Raw genomic sequence first — 19,446 nt, forward strand, 5'->3', positions numbered from 1 at the left:
GAACCTCTTGACCATGTCTGCATACTTTTATGCATTAAGTTGCTGCCGCATGATTGGCTGATTAGATATTTGCACTAACAAGGTGTACAGATGAACCTAATAAAGTGACCGCCACGTGTAAATAAGCACTGAGCTCACACTAAATACTTGGAATTCTGTAAGTACAGTGGACAAAAACTTAAACTTTAGCTGTAAATCAACAAAACTGATTACAAGTACTTCCAGTTCAAGGTGTTGGCAGACAAGAATCGGAAACTAACCGCCAAAGATTCGCTTAGAGCCCTATGGAAAAGCAAGCAAGCATATGGGAATAAATGAATGGATGGCAACAGGATACAGGCTAAAGGACTTAGGTGAGGTGACTTAAGAACAAATTAAAGAGTTACAAGACAAAGAGGAGCTTTCTGTGCTGGTCGTTTATCTGCAGCAAAGAATAAAAAAACACAGGTAATTAACAGCTTGACTCAGCAATCGAAAGCCAAAATTATAATCAATTGTGACATGTCACATTCTAGCTTTGCTATTTATTTTTTAATATGTACAGTTCCATATGGTCAGTAAGCCCAGAGTTCACACATCAATTACCCTTATATACTAGGAACAGCCCAGAAGGACATTCAAGTCATCTACCCCATGCCAGCAATTTACATAATTCCATAACCTTCTGCTTTTTGCCCCAAGGAGGTGGAAGTTTGCTTAATTTGGCTAAGCATATATACAATTCTTTTTTTAAAAGTTACAAAATACTTTACATTTCATAAGACCATAAGACGTAGGAGCAGAATTAGGCCATCTAGTCTGCTCCGTCTTTCCACCCATCATGGCTGATTATTTAGCCCTCTTAACACAATTTTTATTATAAATGACTATAAATTGCACAGAGTCATAATGTAAAGATTTTTACTCCTCATGTATATGAAGGATGTAAGTAATAAAGTCAAGTCAATTCAATTCATATTTGATGCTTTTACTAATCAAGAACCTATCTGCCTCCACTTTAAATACACCCAATGACTTGGCCTCCATAGCTGTCTGTGGCAATGAATTCCACAGATTCACTACCCTCTGGCTAAAGAAATTCCTCATCTATTCTAAATGGATATCCTTCTATTCTGACGCTGTGCCCTCTGCTCCGAGACTCCCCCACTTTAGGAAACATCCTCTCCGTGCCCACTCTAACCTAAGCCTCTCAATGTTTGATCGGTTTCAGTGAGATCCCCTCCTCATTCTTCTAATCTCCACTGAGTACTGGCCCAGAGCCATCAACCGCTCCTCAAACATTAACTCTTTCATTCCTAGGATCATTCTTGAGAACCTCCTTGACCTGTCTCCTCATCTAGAAAATAGTCTACACCTCTGTTCTACACCAACCCTTGCAGAACACCACTAGTCACCAGCAGTCAATCAGAAAAGGCACCCCTTACTGCCACTCTGTCTCCCTCCAGTCAATCTATCCATGGAAGTATCTTTCCTGTAATACGATGGACTCATCTTGTTAAGCAGCCTCATGTGTGGTACCTTGTCAAAGAACTTCTGAAAATCTAAGTAAAAAAACACTCACTGACTCTCCTTTGTCTATACTGCCTGTTATTTCCTCAAAGAATTCCAAAAGATTTGTCAGGCAAGATTTACCCTAAGAAAACCATGCTGACTTCAGCCTATTTTATTATGCGGCACCAAGTACCCAAAACCTCATCCTTAATAATGGACTCCAACATCTTCCCAACCACTGAAGACAGGCTAACTGACCTATAGTTTCCTGTCTTTTGCCTCCCTCCCTTCTTAAAGAGTAGAGTGACTTTAAATTTTCCAGTCCTCTGGAATCATTCCAGAAAAAAGTCATTCTTGAAAGATTGCTACTATTTATTTATTTGTTTGTTATCTGGTTTATTTAGAGACCAGCACAGAATAGGCAATCTTAACCCTTTGAGCCACATCGTCCAGCAATTCCTGATTTAACCCCAGCCTGATCACGGCACAATTTACAATAACCAATTAACCTACCAACCGGTACGCCTTTGGGCTGTGGGAGGAAACTGGAGGACCTGGTGAAAATCTACGCATTCCACAGGGAGGATGTACAGACCTCTTGCAGATGATGTTGAAGTTGAACTCCAAAATCTGACGCCCCGAGCTGTAATAGCATCGTACTAATTGCTACGCTACCATGGCACCTCCACAATCTTTTCATCTACCTCTTTCAGAACCTTGGGGTGTAGTCCATCTGGTTCAGATGATTCATCTACCTTCAGACCTTTCAGCTTCCCAAGTACCTCTCCTTAATAATAGCAACTATAGTCACTTCTGTCGCTGACACACTTGAATTTCTGGGATACTGCTAGTGTCTTCCATTGTGAAGACTGACACAAAATGCTTAATAAGTTTGTCTGCCATTTCTTTGTTCCCCTACCTCTACCTCTCCAGCATCATTTTCCAATATATACACTCTCGCCCATTTTTACTGATAATCTATCTGATACACCCTATCCTCGTTATATGCGTGTTCAAACAATGCAGATTCACAGTTATGCGAGGAACCTATTTCTACCAACTTCTCGTTATATGCGTCCAAAGCTCACAGTTATGCGAGGAGCACTGCTTTCCCGCCAATACAAGTCAAGTGCGCACACCTCACAGTCTCACTCCTGCCAGTCTCGCATTGGTTTTGGCAACATATGCATGTGCGATCTTGCGCTCTTAAATTTTTGTGTTTTTACCTACGGTGCAGTGATTTTGTGCTTGAGATATTTAACAACGCCTCCTAAGCGTCCAATGTCAAGTCCTGGGCCATCAACCAAGTGGCAGAGAACCGCTTTAACACTTGGAAAAAAAGTTGGAAATTATAAACAGGGCGGCGTCAAGTGAAGGTGACACAGCTCTGGGATGCTACCCTGTGCAGTTGCGGGCTATGATAGCTGAGTTAGGCATCACACCAAAGCAGGTGTTTAATGCAGATGAGACCGGGCTTTTTTGGAAGCGTATGCCGAAACGCACTTACATAAGTAAGGATGAAAAAACTGTGTCAGGTTTCAAGGCAGCAAAGGATAGATTGACTCTGCTTACGTGTTCCAATACCGAAGGAGACTGTAAGATGAAGCCTCTCTTAGTTTACCATTCACTAAACCCCCGTGCTCTTAAGGGTTTGAGTAAGAATATGCTTCCAGTCCACTGGGTAGCTAACAAGAAAGCATGGGTCACTGGTCAAATCTTTGAAGACTGGTTTGCTAATCATTTTGCTGTTGAGGCCGAACACTACTGCCGGGAACAGAATCTTGCCTTTAAAGTTCTTTTGTTGCTTGAGAATGCGCCAGCCCATCCTAAACATTTGGACAGCATTCATCCTAACATAACAGTGCGTTTCCTGCCACCTAACACCACAACAACCACTCATCTCCCGGAGCGAACACACCTGCCATTGTTGGTGAGTACTGTACACCCTCGGATGTTAACTTTCTATGATTTATTACGTTGAATATTACCTTAAATTGATGAAATATAATACCAATGTTGCCTTGTGGTACTGCTTTTGTGTCGTATTGGTATGAAAATATGAATAAATTACAGACAAAACATATTTAGGAAGCCCTCAAAAACGCATCCCTATTTTCTCCATTTAAATAATTATTCACATTATGTGTCAACTTCGAGGAACGTATCCCCCGCATATAATGAGGATAGGGTGTAAAACTTTTGTTATCCTCCTTGATATTTTTGGCTAGCTTACCTTCATATTCCACCTTTTTTCTCCTTATGGCTTTTTTAGTTTCCTGCTGTTGGTATTTAAAAGCTTCCCAATCATCTAACTTCCCACTAATTTTTGCTCTATTATGTGCCCTCTCTTTTACTTTTATGCTGTCTTTGTCTTCCCTCGTCAGCCAAGATTTCCTCATCCTCCCTTTAGAATACTTTTCCTTCTTTGGGATGTATTTATCCTGCACCTTCTGAATTGTTTCCAGAATTCCTGTCATTGTTGTTCTGCTGTCATCTCTGCTAGAGTCCCCTTCCAATCAACTCTGGCCACCTCCTCTCTCATGCCTTTGTAATTCCCTTTACTCCAATGTAATACTGATACATCTGATTTTCACTTCTCCCAAAATGCAGGGTAAATTCTATCATATTACAATCATTGGCTCCATAAGGTTCCTTTACCTTAAGCTCCCTAACCAAATCTGGTTCATTACACAACACCCAATCCAGAATTGCCCTAGTAGGCTCAACCACAAGCTGCTCTAAAAAGTCATCTCGTAGATTCTACAAATTTCTTCTCTTGGGATCCAGCACCAACCTGATTTTCTTTTCAAACCATTTGACTATTGCAATATTGCCCTTTCTACATACCTTTTCTTTTTTTTTAATTTTATTTTTATTTGGATAAGGTATTCACAAGTAATACACAAACTTTTTTTTACATATAACCTTTTCCATTTTTTATGTGAGTAAATCTATAATAATTTGTACATTCACAAGTGCACATTGAGATAATATAGAAAATAATTAGGCACAAATAGATGTTTATGTGATTGTAATTCCACTCTATCAAACTAAATAATGATAATAGTTGTTATAAAAATATTTATAATAGTGGTTGAATACTAATTTCCATGTATCTCTTCTGGTCCAAAATTTCCCCAGATCTTTTCTTTACTTGTTCTACATACCTTTTCAATCTTCCATTGTAATTTGTACCCCACATCATGACTACTGTTTGGAGGCCTGTATATAACTTCTGTCAGGGTCTTTCCATCCTTACAGTTTCTTAACTCTACCTACAAGGATTCTACATCTTCCAACCCTACATTATCTCTTTCTAAGGACTTGATTTCACTTTTTACCAATAGAACCACCCCACCCCTTATGCCAACCTGCCTGTCCTTTCGATACAATATGTATTGATGCCTTAGATGTTGAGCTCCCAGCTATGATTTTCTTCCAGCCACGGACTCAATGATGCCCATAATGTCATATCTGCCAACTCTAACTGCACTATGAGATTACCTACCTCATTCCACATAATGTGCGCATTCAAATATAACACCTTCAGTCCTGTATTCAAATTTGCACCTATGTTACCGGGATTTGAATTTCTATCCTTTTCCAAACTTTGTCTTTTTTTAATTCTGGAGACTTACAAAATCTCTTTTGCATTCTCCTTCCCTTCTACTTTATCCTCACTTTTCCAAATTGTTGAAGTTACTATTTAGTTTAAGACACATTTCAACTCATCCCACTGACTGCAACTTTGCCCTATCATCTGCTTATCCTTCCTGACAGTCTCACTACCCACTGCATCTGCTTGGATACCAACCGCCCCATTCTCTGCCCTATCACTCTGCAAACCTTTCTGCAAGGAATTTGGTTCCCCTTGAGTTCAGGAATAACCCATCCTTTTTGTACAGATCATACCTTCCCTAGAAGAGATCCCAATGATCCTGAAATCTGAAACCCTGCCCCCTGCACCAGTTTCTCAGCCACACATTCATCTGCCATATCATCCTATTCTGACCCTCACTGGTGCATGGCAATGGCAGCAATCCAGAGATTACTACCCTTGAGGTCTTACTCTTCACCTTTCTACCTATATTCTCTCTTCAGGACCTCCTCACTTTTCCTACCTATGTCGTTGGTAGCAGTATGTATCACAACTTCTGGGTGTTCACCCACCTCCTTTAGAATGCTGTGGACCCGATCCCTCACATTGGCACATATCATCCTGGTGTCTCTTTGAATCCCTTGTCACTACGGCACTCCTCTTCTCCTCTCTTCCCTTCTGACCACAGACTCACTGCAACCTTCCACTGGTAGATTGCTCCCTCAAGGTAGTATATTTGAGGGAGCAGACACAGGGGTACTCTGCACTGGCTGCCTATTCCCTTTCCCACTCCTGCAATAATTGAAGCCACAGAGTATAACTCACTAAAATATGAAATATCTTCATTTGATACATTATTCTTCAAAATTTCCATTGTATTTCTGCTCCTTCATATCAAATTCTGGTCATAGGAGCTGTTAGGTGTTCGCCCAACATGGATGTACAACTGCTAAAAAATGCTTTTTAAGTTAACTGTTAACATGTGCAAAGCCTAAATATCAACATTTGAATGAGAAGTGCTAGGTCAGTTACCATTGTATCTGCTTAATTTCTGCAAACCACAAAACATGCCTCTAGGAAACAGCACAAATAACAATACTTACTAGCTGATGCGAGTATGGAGTTGGTCAGTTTTTGCTGTGCTTTCTGGGTTGGATCTGAGAGACAAGACGCTGATAAACCTTTGTGTTTTAGCATCAGCTTTTTGGAAGCTTTGCTCTTATCCAATGATTTATTCTGTGGATAACCTTTCAGAATAGGTTGCAAGTACAGATTCAGTGGGATATCTGAGGAGAGAGCAAAACAAAATACATTCACATACTTCTAATGCTTAGTATGCACAGTGCTTCTTAGCTGTGAAATGGTTTGTCTTTCCAGCAGATGGGAGTATTAGGTAATAATAGCTTACCTCTGTACAAGTCGGGGCAAAAATTTCACCTGGAAGATACACTTGTGGAAATGCATTATTTCCTCTAAGGTATTAAATGCGCCCCCCCCCCCCCCAAATAAGCATTTAATTTCCATTTGTAGCACGGTCTGAGAAAATGCAGCATGAAAACATATTCACCATGATGAAATTGAAGAAAATCAGCATGCCAGAAATGCAACATACCAACTTAATTTGCGTATTACCTCTAGCCTTACCCTAAAATAGATAAAGCTATGATGGAGCACCCAGTTCACACACATTAGTGGAAACAATTAGAGATGCTCAAGTATTTTAAATGAGTAACATTTGATCAAAAGTGTGAAACACTGTGTGCAGAAGTAACTTTAACTTTACAGTAGTCAGATGAACTTAGAGCAAAAATCAGGAAAATATTCACAACTGCTCAAGTTGAAATCCACATGAGAGATTATTGCATGTCATCCTACTCCAAGTGGAGGACAGAATCTGTACAGTGTGCTGCAGCCATCTGGTGGTATGAATCTATTTTGCAGTCTTGAAAACTATTGCAGTTATGCTGGCTCTGAAGAATACATTCAAGCTAATGCAGATATGCTGGCTGTGCAGGATACATTCAAAATACTGCAGATATGCTGGCTGTGAAGGATACACAGACTACTGCAGATATGCTGGTTGTGCAGGATACATTCAAAATACTGCAGATATGCTGTCTGTGCAGGACACACAGACTACTGCAGATATGCTGGCTGTGCAGGACACACAGACTACTGCAGATATGCTGGCTGTGCAGGATTCATTCAAAATACTGCAGATATGCTGGCTGTGCAGGATATAATCAAATTATTGCAGATATGCTGGCTGTGCAGCATATAATCAAATTATTGCAGGTATGCTGGCTGTGCGGGATATAATCAAATTATTGCAGATATGCTGGCTGTGCAGGATATAATCAAATTATTGCAGATATGCTGGCTGTGCAGGATATAATCAAATTACTGCAGATATGCTGGCTGTGCGGGATATATTCAGACTATTGCAGATATGCTGGCTGTGCGGGATACATTCAAAATACTGCAGATATGCTGGCTGTGCGAGATATATTCAGACCATTGCAGATATGCTGGCAGTGCAAGATACATTCAAACTACTGCAGATATGCTGGCTGTGCAGGATACAATCAAATTATTGCAGATATGCTGGCTGTGTGGGAAAAATTCAAATTAGTGTAGATATGCTAGGTGTGCGGGATACAATGAAAATATTGCAGATATGCTGGCAGTGCAGGATACAATCATACTATTGCAGCTATGCTGCCTGTGTGGGATATAATCAAATTATTGTTGATATTCTGCCTATGATCAACACACAAAGTAGTGGAGGAACTCAGCAGGTTAGGCAGCATCTCTGGAGGGATATGGAGAAAAGATACTTCATCTGGACTGGATATTATGGGAAGGGTTTCATTAAAAAGAATGAATGTTTCATTTATGTTTTCAACAAGGGAGTGAGGGAGGGAAAGAGAGAGAGAAAAAAAACAGGTGAATTTGATGAATGAAAACCCAATTTTGATTAGAAATGTGTTTTTCATTAAACTTGAACAGCGGCATTTCCAATTGTGATTGTAGGTTCACTTCCAGGGAAACAAAAGAGATATTCATTTTTTTATCCACCTTACTCTGGACATACAACACACTGCTTCATTAACTAATTAATGAATTTCTGTGTGCATACCCTTGTATGATATCACAGCCGCTCTATTCCACTCAATACTCTGGCTGTGACTCAGTAATGACTTTTACTAAGAAACAAGCCTCATGTCACAGCCTCTTAAGTGAATATATTAGATAGCACCATTGCGCAGAAGCAAATTTGCAGCAGTTGCATTGATAATTGATCCAGTTTTGAACTGATTTTAGTTCACAGCAAATTTCATGTTTTGAAAGGTAAAATTTGATCAGAAAGGGTTTGGTGTTAAAAGCAACTTCCAAAAGTTGCCTGTCCAAAGGAAAAAAATGTATGTTTAAAACAAAAAGCAGAAAGATAAAATATGATGAAATTGCCAATTAGTTAACCATTCGATGGCATTCAATAAACACTCACATGTAATGCGGGTTGTTTAATAGAACACGAGAATACAGTCCATGATGCTGTGCTGACTTTATAACCTACTCTAAGCTCTATCTAACCCTTTCATTCTACTTCCTCCATTTCTCTATCATCCATGTGCCTATGCAAGAGTTTCTTAAATATCCAACATATCTCCCCCATCACACCTGGCAGAGCATTCAAATCATCCACCACTCTGTGGAAAGTAACTTAGCCCTGACACTCCCACTAAACTTTCCTCCAATCGCCTTAAAATTATGCCCCATTGAATTAACCATTTATGCTCTGGGAAAAAGTCTGGCTATCCACCTGATCTATGCTTCTTATACATCTTGTACACATCTATCAAGTCACCTCTCATCCTCCTTCACTCCAAAGAGAAAAATCTGAGCTCGCTCAACCTATACTCATAAGACATGCTCTCTAATCCAGGCAGCATCCTGGTATATCTCCCCTGCATCCTCTCTAAAGCTTCCACATTCTTCCTTTAATGAAGTGACCAGAACTGATCACAATATTCCCAGTGTGGTCTAACCAGAGTTTACAGAGCGGCAACAAGTATTTGCATCAGAAATTTGAAATCTGGCTCATTCAGGGCAGAACTGGAAAAGGAAGCTCAGTAAGCAAGTTAAATTACATCAGTTTATGTGGACGGCTCGCACATCTTTGGATTTTAGGATTATTATGCCCTCAGTTTATGTGAAGGGCATAATAACTGTGAAGATTTTGCCCAGCTTGCCTATGTGGCCCCAAGTTCATTAAAAATTTGTACTGCTTCCACTTGCAACAACAGTGCATGATCTTGCTGGATATATTGAATGTGATACTAGGCTCAGAATGGCAGATTTGTTCCTGGCCAGCCTTACCTCAGTGCTGAATACTACAACTGTGTTGTTTACGGAAGGCTCTGCTGTGTAAGTTTTAAATCACCCTCTAATCCCCGACAAACTCCCTGGCTTGATAAAACAAATTGCAAATAAAATGGTAGTTACGGCTACCAACACCAGAAAAACTGTTACATACACATTATCAGGGAGGATATCCTCATAAAATAGCCAAATCAAACTGGTATTAGTCTGGAGGATGAATTCAAAGAATGCATTGAGGACAGCTTCCTGAAGCATGCCATCATGAAATCAACAAGGGACTAAGCTATATTTGTATAACGAGATAAGATTAACTAGTAATATTAAAGAAGCGGCTCCAATATGGTATATGGTATACAGTTTAGAACAGCGATAACATTTGAAAATATAATCTTGAAGCCATAACGTCATTGCAAAGGGTGAACTGCTCAGACTGACTGCGGAAATTAAAAGGCTTGCCTATAGATTAACAATGACAAACTTTGAGAAATAGTTCAATGTTTTCAAGTATGCATTCTATTGAGAAATTAAACCTTCATCCATGGGTAACTGAAATGATGAAGGACAACATTAAAAGTTTAATGTTACTAGGGAGAACAGAAAATGGAGCATTTAAAAAGCAGCATGCAATGAAAATGTTAAAGAAAGTAGAAGAAAAAAACTTACAGGAAATATAGAGTCTTAGAGCAGCTGCAGCTCAAAATCAAAAATAAATGCATAACCCAGAAAATATGGGAAATGTAAAAATTGAAAACATGAATCAAACATTTATAACATATCACTCTACAAGGTGTGGTCGCTATAATGGAAAGAGGAGGATGCAATACAAGAGACATTGAATGCAATGGTTGAAACCTTCCAAACTTGAAAATTCCAGAATAACCTATGAATGAATTACAAGCAAATCCAGTGAGAGTGAGAGTGAGACAGAGACAGAGAGAGAAAAAAATAGGTACATGTGGGCAAACTGCCTGACATTATCTCACTTTACAATAACAGAGGATTCTGTTTTTTAGGGTCTTCAAGTGCAGCCTCACCAACATCTTCAGTTTTAACATTATGTCCCAGTTTTTGTACTTAATGTACTTAACTTTTGTATAATTAAGGACAGCATACCAAACAACTTAACTATATTCTCTACTTGTGTCACCACTTTCTGGACACAACATACCTGGACCCCAGGTATTTCTTTTACAGCACTCTCCAGGGCCTTTCCACTCGCTCTGTAATTCCTGCATTGGCTTAAATTCCCAAAATGCACTATTTCACACTTGTCTGAGTTAAAATTCCATCTGTCATTCCTTTGCTCACTTCCCCACGTGATCTAGATCCTGTAGTAACCTTTGACAACCTTCTTCACTGTCCACTATACCACTCATTTAGGTGCTATCCACAAATTTAGTAACCATGCCACTTAGTGTACATTCTCATCCACATCACTGATATGGCTAACAGTGGAGCCAGTACCGATCCCTACAGCACAATAATAGTCACATGGTTGCCCCCATCTAGTCAGGTCATGTAGATACTATCTGAGAAAACTACCCTGGACGCACTTAAGAAATTCAACCTCATCCAAGCTCTTTGTGCTTTGGCAGTGCCAGTCAATATTCCAGAAGTTAAAATCACCTGCTATGACAATGCCATTATTCTTACAGATATCTGCCATCTCCCTGTATTTTTGCTCTAGCTTTCACAAACTATTGGGGGACTATAACACAATCCAAACAAGGTGATCATCCCCTTTATTTCTCAGCTCCATCCATATGGTCTCACTGGACGATCCATCAGGAATATCCTCTCCAAGTACTGTGTAATGTTTTCCCTAATCAAAAAGAGGAAATAAGGACAAAAAAGAGGCATGAAACAGTTTTGACAGAGAAGATTAAAGAGAATCCAAAGATATTTACAAATATATTAAGGAGAAAGAGTAACAAGAGACAGAATAGGGCCTCTCAAGACCAAAGTGGACACCTACTGTATGTGTAGAGCCACAGGAGATGGGCAAAGTGCTTAAATGAATGTTTTTAACATGAAAAAGGACAAAGATTTCAGAACTTGAGATAGTTGATGGGGATGCTGTGGGGGTAGTCTGCATTGCAGCTGAGGATAGGTTTGTTGTCTTAAAACTGAAAAGTTTGGACTACTATATATAGATCTCTGGGAATTATTAACTAAATGGATTATTAATCCTAACATCTGTGGCAGGTAAGTTATTGGAGGGAATTCTGAAGGATAAGATATATAAAATTTGGAAAGACAGGAGTTGATTAGGAATAGACAGTATGGCTTTCTGTATGGGAAATCATTTCTCACAATTGGATTGAGTGTTTTGTAGTAACTACAGTTGGTGAGGGCAGTGCGGTAAATGTGGTCTTGACGTAATGTTCCGCATAGTAAGCAGCCATGGAAAGTTAGATTGCATGGAGTCCAGGGAGAACTAGCTAGTTGGATAAGCAACTAGCTTGACAGTAGGATTAAGAGTGTGATGGCAGAATGTTGCTGGAGGCCTCAGACTAGGGGTGTTCCTAGAGTCAGTGCTAGACCCACTGGTATTTGTCATTTATATCTATGATTTGGATGCATAAGGCATGGTTATTAAGTTTGCAGATGACACTAAAATAAGTGGTGCTGTTGAGAGTGAAGATGTTTATCAGGATATACAAAGGGATCTTGATCAACTGGGTAAGTGTGCTGAGGAGAAACAAACGAGGGTTGGGCTTTCACAATGAACGTCAGTGCCCTGGGGAATATTCTGAACAGAAGAACCTAGGTATACAAGCACATGGTTTTCTGAAAGTGGTGCTGCAGTTAGATAGGGTGATGAATGTGGCTTTTGGCATGCCTGCCTTCAGTGGTCAGGGGACTGAGTATAGTAACTGATATGTTACATTGCAGTTGTACACGGCATTGTGGAGACTGCATTTGGAATAGTGCATTAGGTATTGGTCTCCCTGCTGCAAGAAAGATGCCATAAAGTTGGAAAGAGTGCAGCGGAAATTTATGAGGATGTTGCCAGGACTCGAGGGACTGTTGTGGAGTGTGGTCAAGCAAGTTGGACCTTATTTCACTGGAATGTAGGAGAATGAGTGCTGATATTATGGATCTGTACAAAATCATAAGGGGTATAGAGAGATTTAGTCTTTTGCCCAGGATTGAAGAATCACGCACTAGAGAGCATAGGTTTAATAGGAACCCGAGGGGCAGCTTTTTTTTTACCAGAGGGTGATCAGTAGATGATGAGCTGCCAGAGGAAGTGGTTGAGGCAGGTACATAAACATTTAAAAGCAAATTGGACAGGTGTATGGACAGGAAAGGTTTAGAAGAATGTGGGTGAAACACAGACAAATGAGACCCAAGACTGAAACCTTGGTCAGCCTGGACCAGTTGTGCCAAAGGGCAACTCTATGACTAAAAATGCAACTCTCCTCTTCTCTTATCTTCACCTTCATCATGGCTTTTTCATCTGTACCCTGGAAGATTGAGCTGCCAGTCCTGTTCATTCCCCAACCACGTTTCTGTAATAGCTATAATATCCCAGTCTTATGTACCTATCCATGCCCTGAGACATGACAAACATAAATTAACAAATTTTAAATTAACATAAATTACAAATAACTTGCACAAGTTGAGAAAGAGGAAAAACATCTGAGATAGCCTTTGGGTTTTTCCAAGTTGATTCCAACTTGACCCGTTGGCAGTAGAGAAGCAGTTGTTGTTGAAATTTGAGTTGTTGTTCTTCAACTCCTGTAAGCTCCTGCCTGAAGTCTGTAACTAGAAGCCATGTCATGGATTGTGGGGGTCCCTGATGATGGATGTTGCAGGCTATGTACCTGTATTCCAGGGCCCCTCTGTTCCACAACACTCCCCGGGGTGCTACCATTCTATCCTATCTTATTGCTATTCTCCTATTCCTACACTCACTTGCTTGTGGCACCAGAAGTAACCTACAGATTACATCCCTTCAGGTCTTGTTATTTAACCGTCTGCCTATATTCACCCTACAGGACCCAATCCCTTTCCTTACCTATGCTCTACTAATGTGTACAAAAACCTATTGTTGGCTAGTGAAGCAGGTTATAATAAATTACAAGATTTTGATCAGTTCAGAGAGCTAACCATCTACCACCACCCTCTGACTTCTTCCACAAAGCCAGTGTTGAATGTAATTTACTACCTCATCCTGAAAGTCAAGCAACTAAACCTTCTTGACCAACTTGCCACATGGGACTTTGTCAAAGGCCTTGTTAGGTCTATGTTGACAACATCCACAGCTTTTCCTTCATCAACTTCCTTGAAAATCCCTATAAGATTGGTTAGACAGTACCTACGATGCACTAAGCCATGTTGACTATCTCTAATCAGTCCCCGCCTATCCAAATACTTAATATATCTGGTCCCTTAGAACACCTTCCAATAATTTACCAACTACTGATGTCAGGCTCTCTGGCCTATAAGTTTCCATTTATTCTTAAGAGCCTTTATTGAACATTAGCTAAATTCCAGCCCTCTGGCATCTTGCCCATGGTTAAGGATGTTGTAAATCCCTCTGCCAAAGCTCTTGCAATTTCTGCACTAGTCTCCCACATGGTCTGAGAGGATACCTTGTCAGGCCCTGGGGATTTACCCACCCTAATTTGCTTCAAGACAGCAAGCACCTCCTCTTCTGTAATGGTCCATAACCTCATTACTGTTTTGCCTCAAGTCTATAGACTCTGTGTCCGTCTCCTGAGTAAATAACAGCTGCAATAAATTTATTTAAGATTGCCACCATCTCTTTTGGCTCCATGCACAGATGACCACACTGGTCTTCAAGTGAACCAATTCTGTCCTTTGCTATCCTTTTGATCCTGATTTTCCTCAAGTGTTCTTTTGCATTTCTTATTTTTATACTCAAGTGCCTAATTTGTTCCATGCTGCCTATACCTGCAAGGCACCTCCTCCTCCTCAACCAGGGCCTCAATATCCTTCAAAAACCAAGGGATCCTAAACCTGTTATCTTTACCTTTTATTCTAACAGGAACCTATACTATAAACTCTGTATCCTCAATATTTCATTTTTGAAGGTTCCCATTTACCAAGCATCCCTTTGCCAGAAAACAACCTGTCCCAATTCACACCTGCCAGATCCTTTCTGATACCATCAAAATTGGCTTTTCTGTAATTTGGAATCTTAACCCAAGAAGCAGTTCCATCCTTCTCCATAATTATCTTGAAACTAATGCAACTATGATTGCTAGATCCAAAGTGATCACCTACACACATTCCTGTCACCTGCCCTGTCTCAGTCCTCAATAGGAGATCCAGAATCACACTGTCTTTAGTTGAGACCTCAATATATTCTTCAAGGAAACTTTATGCTATCCAACCCTTTTACAGTATATGAATCCCAGACAATATGTGAAAAGTTAAGATCACCTACTATCACAACTTTATTTTTCTAGAGAGTCTGCTACCTTTCAACAAAGTTGCTCCTCCAAATCCTGTTGACTATTGGGTGGTCTGTAATATAATTCCAATTTTGTGGTCATCCCTTTCTTATTCCTCAGATCCACCTATATAGCCTTAGTAGATGAGCCCTCAGTCTGTCCGGTCTGAGCACAGCTGTGACAATTTCCTTGACTAGTAACGCCACCCCTCCCCCTTTAACACTTTCCACTCTATCATGTCTAAAGCAATGGAAGCCCGGAACATTGAGCTACCAGTCCTGCCCCTCCTGCAACCAAGTCTCACCAATGGCTGCAATATAATTCCACATGCTGATCCATGTTCTAAGCTCATCTACCTTACCTACAATACTCCTTGCATTGAAATAGTCACAACTCAGAACCATGCCCAATCTTTTGGTTCCTGCCTTTGTATGAAGGCTGAACATCTCCTTTTCCGACAACCACTCCACTAACCACAATGGCGCTCTGGTTCCCATCCCTCCTTGCAATTCTAGTTTAAACTCCCAGAGCGACACTAACAAACCTTACCAGAAGGATAATCAGGTGCAAACAGTCCATAATTTGGACAAAAAATTTACAAAATTGCTCTTTAGGAAGCTCTCAAAACAATGTACACAAACGAGAAGTTGTTGCATTACTATTATACATCTAGAAAAGGTGTAATCACTAACTGAAGCACTATGTAACAAAAAAACATATGACAGCAAACAAGGTTTGCATGCCAAAATGTTTATAATGCAGCAGCAGCCGTGAAATCACAAGGGTCTCAGACCCTGATATGCTCAGTATTTCAGTACTGTAACTCCTACTTTCATCTGCACCCATCACATAGGTAGAGATGTGGTTTTCAAAGAACTTACCATCACAGAATGACAGGACTGGGTGTAGACAAGCATCTAACAATGCAAGCCGCTCTGACATGGGCATGTTGTATTGATTTTCTCGTGACTCAGAATTCTTGGAGCCACACATAATGCACGATGTTGTGAGATTACAGTTACACTTCACTGTAAGAGGGTGCTGGTTCTGCAAACAAGATAAAACAGTGATGAATGACAGCAAATACATGCAACCCCGTTCCTGTTTTCCAGGAACATGTGCATTGCTGGATAACACGCATCACGATTTCCTGTAACGCAAAGCCTTGTCATCTGCACATGCGTCACAAAACTCAAAGTGAAAATATACATTTATTAGGTTTTTCCCCCATATAAATTCCATGAGAGCAAACTTCATCTATCTCAAATTCTTGAGTAGTGATTTGTGAATCCTGTAAGGGTGAAGTACAATTTCTGGAATGGCAGTCGTGTGAAGGTCGCCTGTATTGTGCTTTCTCAAAAGTTATGATGTTTATCATTTAGAGATGTTATATTTCTTCTGCTCCAATTATCAGTGTACTATAGACAATGCACAAAATCTTCCATGGGAGAGGTTCATTGTATCTAAACTGGCTACTGAAGACACTGATCTTTGTCTGGGGTAGGTACAACATGCATAGCGCTTGACTTTCACCTGACACTGGACAAAAACACAAAGCTTAATGCAGCAGGAAAGGGTAGGGCACAGTGGGCAATCAATGCTCCATTCTGTTTATCTTGCTACCATTAAAATACATTTAAAATCTTTCAAGTTATCAAGTTGTACATGAACCTTTCCTCATAGTCATTTTACTATTACAGAAGTCAAAACACATTTACTTTCAAGAACTCCCGTTGCTCAATGAAGATGTCCTATCAAGCTTTGATTTTACCTATACCAAGGCTCTTCTGATTTATTGAAATTGGCCTGACTAATCAACTATTTTATTTGAAAGTGGTTTAGCACCCCCTTCCATGGTCATAAATCTAAAGACATTATCATTGCTCTATTTTGAGCACTCCCCCAACTTGATCATGCTAATTTTGTAGAACCAAGTCCAGCTATGTCACTTTTCCAGTAAGGCCAGGCCAGAAATATATTGATCAAAAAAGTGGTCTGAATGTACTTCAGAAAGAGCTCCGCATGGATTTGCATCAAAGTTCCCCATCAGTCCTATACTATAGCATATACCATTGTAATTTCATACAACTGTACAGAATAGGTACAGGCCCCTTTGCCCATGCTCTGTGCCAAACACTAATCCAATCGACCTGCATATAACCCATATCCCTCCATTTCCTGAATATTCATGTAGTTGTTTAAATGCCACTACCAAAGTTCAGAATTAATCTATTCCTGAAGTACATATATGTCACCATATACTACCCTGAGATTCATTTTCCTGCGAAAGGCACAATAAGACAAAGCATCAGAATAATCAATGAAAAATCACACATAACAAAGATGGGCAAATAAGGAATGTGTAAAATTCAACAAACTGTACAAATATAAATAAAGGGAAAAAACAAATGATAAATAAATAAATAAATAAATAGACAGACAAACAAGCAATTCATATCGAGAACAAGAGTTGTAGACTCCTTGAAAGTGAGTCCTTTGGTAGTGTAATCAGTTCAGTGTTGGGGAGAGTGAAGTTATCCCCTGTGGTTCAAGAACCTGATGGTTGAGGGGTAATAACTGTTCCTGAGCCTAGTGGTCTGGGACTTAAGGCTCCTGTACCTCCTTCCTGATGGCAGCAACGGGAAGAGAACATGGCCTAGATCAGTGGTTCCCAAACATTTCTGGGTTACCACTCCCTTAGCACCCAAACCACATTCCCAGTACTTCCCAAACAACAGGAATTCTGCAGATGCTGGAAATTCAAGCAACACACATCAAAGTTGCTGGTGAACGCAGCAGGCCAGGCAGCATCTGTAGGAAGCATCCTAGAGATGCTGCCTGGCCTGCTGCGTTCACCAGCAACTTTTATGTGTGTCCCAGTACTTCCCTCTCCCTTTCTGGCCATTACATAAAAACTATAGAATTTTGATTTACGATGCACGGTAAAAGAAAAATAGGAACTGCAAATTCAAAGCAGTGACAAATAATTGCAAAAATATTCAAATCTACTTCAAGCTACAAATACAATCATTTTTTAATTACAGTAAATAAAATTAAAAATTTTAGAGTGTATATTAGTAGTCCAACTATTCAGTAGTTCATTGCTTTTTCACCCTTCAGTGAGATGGATGGGCTTGGTGCAGCGATATCAGCTTCTCATCATCAGACTCAATGTACCTCAAGAGTCTCAGAACCCCAGGTTCAATAATCTGCAGTGTGTTTCGTTGCTTTGAAAGATGTTGGGCGATTGCAATGAAACCATACTTCACCAAATACAATGTTGGAAAGGCAATAAAGAACATGTTGAAGTTTTTCCCACAGTGCAGGATAGCATTCAGAGATTTCATTCTGCAACCAAACGTCTTGATATGATTTTTTGAACCTTAGCTTCAGCTCAGTCATTTTGGAGCGAGATCAGTTCTTCTTCCATCTTCTGTTAATTCCTCATTGCAAGTGTTCAGGAATGGATTTATAACAAATTCCAGATTGGGTATCGAGAGAAAATTCTGTAATCTCTCACGTCTTCATGCGGCTCAGTCAGGTGGGCATAGCCTACTTGAAGATCATCATCTGGTGTTCGTTCGTTCTCTTCCAACTCAGAGTGACTTGGAAATTGAAAAAGGTTGTGACGGGCAACAGTGAACTTAAATAGGGTTAATTTAAACAGAAAAGTGGAGATGATCGATTTGGTTTTAATAAGATTCACATCAATTCCTTGCAATTGAAGATTGACTTCATTAAACTTAGTGAACAATTCTGACAAATAAGCAACGTCATGCCTCATATTCTTGAGTTGATTAATGAATGAAGCATTCAGGTCTTCAAAGGAATGCATCATCGTTTCAAAAAGCACATAAAAGCATCTCAGGGTTTTGAGAGCCATCTGACTTCTGTGTGCGACAGCAGGCATTCAAACTGTTCAACATTCTCAATACAGAGAACTAGAAATAGTCGAGAACTGAGAGCATGGAACTTGAATTTATTTACCGATCTGATAACAGTATTTAATTATTTGTGCAGCCAATCACTTTTTTTTTGCGACAAGATGTTATCTGTGAATTATACAGTAAATATGTTGGGTATAACTTTTTTCAAGAAAGTAATAACCCCATGGTAGAGTCCTGTCACTGATGGTGTCACATCTGTTGCACAAGCAAGAATGTTGGTGAGCAGACTATCCTTCTGATTGAAAAAAAAATTTAATAAATTTATTATCTAAGTACATACATGTCAGCATATAAACCCCCGAGATTCATTTTCTTGCAACCATTCACAGTAAATACAAAAAACATACCTAACAAACACAACCAATATGCAATAGACAATAAACTCTTAAAATAAAGAGAAAAATAACAAACAAGCAATAAATATTGATAACATGAGATGAAGAGTCCTTGAAAGTGAGTCCATAGGTTGTGGGAACAGTTCGGTGTTGGGCCAAATGAAGTTATCCCCTCTGGTTCATGAGCCTGATGACCCAACAACTTGAACTATTGACTCGCCCTTCGTGTCTGTTTCTAGTTCCTTTGCAAATAACAATTCTTGAAA

At 39.8% G+C, this 19,446-nt stretch overlaps 1 protein-coding gene across 5 annotated transcripts in view; it reads right to left on the reverse strand.

Annotated features, from left to right (window-relative positions):
• LOC134340088 (KAT8 regulatory NSL complex subunit 1-like) overlaps positions 1-19,446 on the reverse strand; it is a 201,897-nt gene that overhangs the window by 39,511 nt on the left and 142,940 nt on the right. For all 5 annotated transcript variants that reach the window (XM_063036917.1, XM_063036916.1, XM_063036919.1 and 2 more), the window contains 2 exons: positions 15,780-15,945; positions 6,193-6,375 (listed from right to left, as the gene is read on the reverse strand). In XM_063036917.1, the coding sequence (XP_062892987.1) occupies positions 6,193-6,375; positions 15,780-15,945 (349 nt within the window). The remainder of the gene's footprint in view (positions 1-6,192; positions 6,376-15,779; positions 15,946-19,446) is intronic.

The sequence above is a fragment of the Mobula hypostoma genome, chromosome X1 (genome assembly GCF_963921235.1).
Source record: "Mobula hypostoma chromosome X1, sMobHyp1.1, whole genome shotgun sequence".
NCBI lineage: Eukaryota > Metazoa > Chordata > Chondrichthyes > Myliobatiformes > Myliobatidae > Mobula > Mobula hypostoma.